The sequence below is a fragment of the Myotis davidii genome, unplaced genomic scaffold (assembly GCF_000327345.1).
Source record: "Myotis davidii unplaced genomic scaffold, ASM32734v1 scaffold37, whole genome shotgun sequence".
Lineage (NCBI taxonomy): Eukaryota > Metazoa > Chordata > Mammalia > Chiroptera > Vespertilionidae > Myotis > Myotis davidii.
This window is the reverse complement of record NW_006289395.1, coordinates 631,756-634,414: the sequence shown is the minus strand read 5'-3', so window position 1 is coordinate 634,414 and position 2,659 is coordinate 631,756. Positions and strand designations below refer to the sequence as shown.

The window sequence follows — 2,659 nt, the reverse complement described above, 5'->3', positions numbered from 1 at the left end:
AGCCCCAGATTTCAGTGTGGCGATCTGAGCTCAGCAACCCTGCCCCTTTCTGGTATCTCTTATTACTCCCAAAGGGCCTGGTCTCAGAGCCCAAGACCTCGCTCATCACGCCCGGGTCTCACCTTCCTGATCCAGATCTGGTTGACAATCTCATCCCGGTAGTTGGTCAGGAAAGGTCCCATGTAGGACAGGAAGGCAGCCGCCAGGAGACAGTCGCCCACCAAGTAGCCCAGGTCCTCCTCCAAGCCCTGGAGGACAGGAGGGGAGGGTGAGCCTGTCAGAGGCCCCACCACGGGGCGAGACGGGAATGCTTCGAAGGCGCTCTCCTCTGAACACTCTCTGGATTAAAGGGATTATTTCCCTCTCCTAAACCTTTGTGCCCCCAGAACCCTAACCTGGTTCTAATTACTTTTCAGTTCCCCATCTTTGACAACAATTCTGTTTACATCCTGGTGATAAGGCCTAACTCTTCCATGACACCGGGAGCTCACTGCAGGTAGAGAGACAAGACGCGCCCTGTTTCTCTCCAGCCAACGTGCTGTAAAAGGGTCCCCGTGTGCGCTTTGTAGCTCTGCCTAAACATAGAGCAGATCCCTAATGGTACCAAACGTCTCTCCTCTCACTCTTCTCACCCAATGTGAGGAAAGGGAGGGGAAGAACTCCCATGCCCTATTTTCGGATGTCCCTATACCCAGCTGTCCCTATTTGCCTTGACTGTCCCTTAACCTAGCGGGGACGGGAGCTCTTGGAACTAGCCGGCAGGGAGGAAGGAGAGCCAGGTGGTACATTGGCCCTCACCTTCACTGTCTCCTCCCATCGGGCCTTCTCGCCGGCCAGCCCAGACACCAACATCCCAGCTCGCTCCAGCTTCATCTCCATCTCCTTAGACTTCATGCGAAGGTCCTCTTTTTGTGCCAGCTTCTCATCGTACTGTTTCTTCAGCATATCCAGTTTCTCAGCCACCTGCGAGTAATCAGAGCTAGGAATCAAACACAGGGCTTGGGGCCAGAATGTTCTGGATTCAAATCACCAATCTGCTATTTGGTGGCTGCATGATCTTGGGTAAATTGATCTCTTCAAGTCTTGGTTTTCTCCTGTGCAAAGTAAGAATGATAACACCTGCCCTATAGGGCTGTTGTAAGGAGAGAAAAAAGACAAAATATGTGTGAGGAGTTTCCTTTGCCTCCCCTCCACCAATCTTTCCTTGAGTCCAGAAATTACTTAGTAATGAAACTCAAAGCTGGGTAGGAGACAGACCTCTTGTAGCATAAGAAATGACCCAGATGTGCTGGCAAGAGAGGATCGGAGGGCACAAAAATGATTGCCACTCTGTCCCAGGAGCCATACCCAAGACGTGATCTTGAGAGAAAAAGAAAAAGCTAGAAACGAGCTCGGGAATTGTTGGAGAGAAAAAGAGGAGTCCACTCAAGGACAAGACCCAGGTCCCAGGTCCCACGCCAGAGACAGGGACCTGGGAAGAGCTTTACCTGCGAGAGAAGCCTCCCTCAATTCATCACCGCCCTCTGGGCTCTCCTGACCTGAGATACATCACTTAAATCTGAAGTAGAGGACTGATCCAGCCTGTTCTAGGGCCTGGTATTCGCCTGACAGGAGAATAATAATTGTGTGTTTTTGTTTGTTTGGTGTTTTAAAAATATTATTGACTTCAGAGAGGAAGGGAGAGAGAGATAGAAACATCAGTGATGAGAGGGAATCATTGATCAGCTGCCTCCTGCAGGCCCCACACTGGGGATGAAGCCTGAAACCTGGGCATGTGCCCTGACCAGAATCGAAAGGTGACCTGGTTCACCGGTCGATGCTCAACCACTGAGCCATGCCGGCCGGGAATAATTGTTTGTAAAAGCTGCAAAATAATCTTGTGTATGATTTAACCATTATTTTATATAACAAGTCTTCTACTGATAGACATTTGTGTCTTGCCAACATTTTCTATTAATGCTGCAATGAATGTCCTTGTAGGGGCATAAGCACATGTTGATGCAATTTATTTTTTATTTTAATTTTGTTTACTTTTGTGAATAAGCAGCTTAAAAATTCAAAAGACATAAGGTCATGAGAAGTCTGCCTCCCAACTCTGCTCCCCATCCACCCACTCTCTTCTCAAGATATCCAGTGTGACATGTTGAATATTCTTCCAGGGGGATTACCTCCGTACACAAGTGTATTCTACACTGCTGTTTCCTGGATTATCAATGTTAGACTCTTTATATTGACTTTATGCTATGATAAAGGACGATTTAATCTCTTGTGCATACACATCACCACCCCTTTCTCTTTATTCCTAATAGTTTTAGTTCTACTGGTGTCCCTTATAACTTTAAATGACACATCGAAACCTCGTTTTATAATATCTGCGAAAGCATTGCCTGATCGCTCCCTCAGCCCCCCACCGGCATTCATACCTCCCAGCTATCTTAGCTGTGCTTTTGTTTTCACATTGTCGAAGTTAACAGCATTCCCACTCAGAACCCTCAGTCTTCTGTGCTTTGTCATTAGGTGGAGTATAAAGATCAAACACCAGAAACAGCATCGCCATAGGACCTGGGCTGGTGCCCAGGGTGAACTGGTGGCTGGCTGAGCTGCCTGCGGCTGAGGCACACTCTGACAGGTCGCTGTGCATGTTGAATTGGTGGTTAAA

At 48.1% G+C, this 2,659-nt stretch overlaps 1 protein-coding gene across 1 annotated transcript in view; it reads right to left on the bottom strand.

The window, feature by feature from the left end:
• The window catches only part of DNAH2 (dynein, axonemal, heavy chain 2), a 101,113-nt gene that overhangs the window by 13,014 nt on the left and 85,440 nt on the right, over positions 1-2,659 (bottom strand). The window contains exons 64-65 of the mRNA XM_015562576.1: positions 799-963; positions 121-248 (exon numbers count right to left, since the gene is read on the bottom strand). Of these exons, the coding sequence (XP_015418062.1) occupies positions 121-248; positions 799-963 (293 nt within the window). The remainder of the gene's footprint in view (positions 1-120; positions 249-798; positions 964-2,659) is intronic.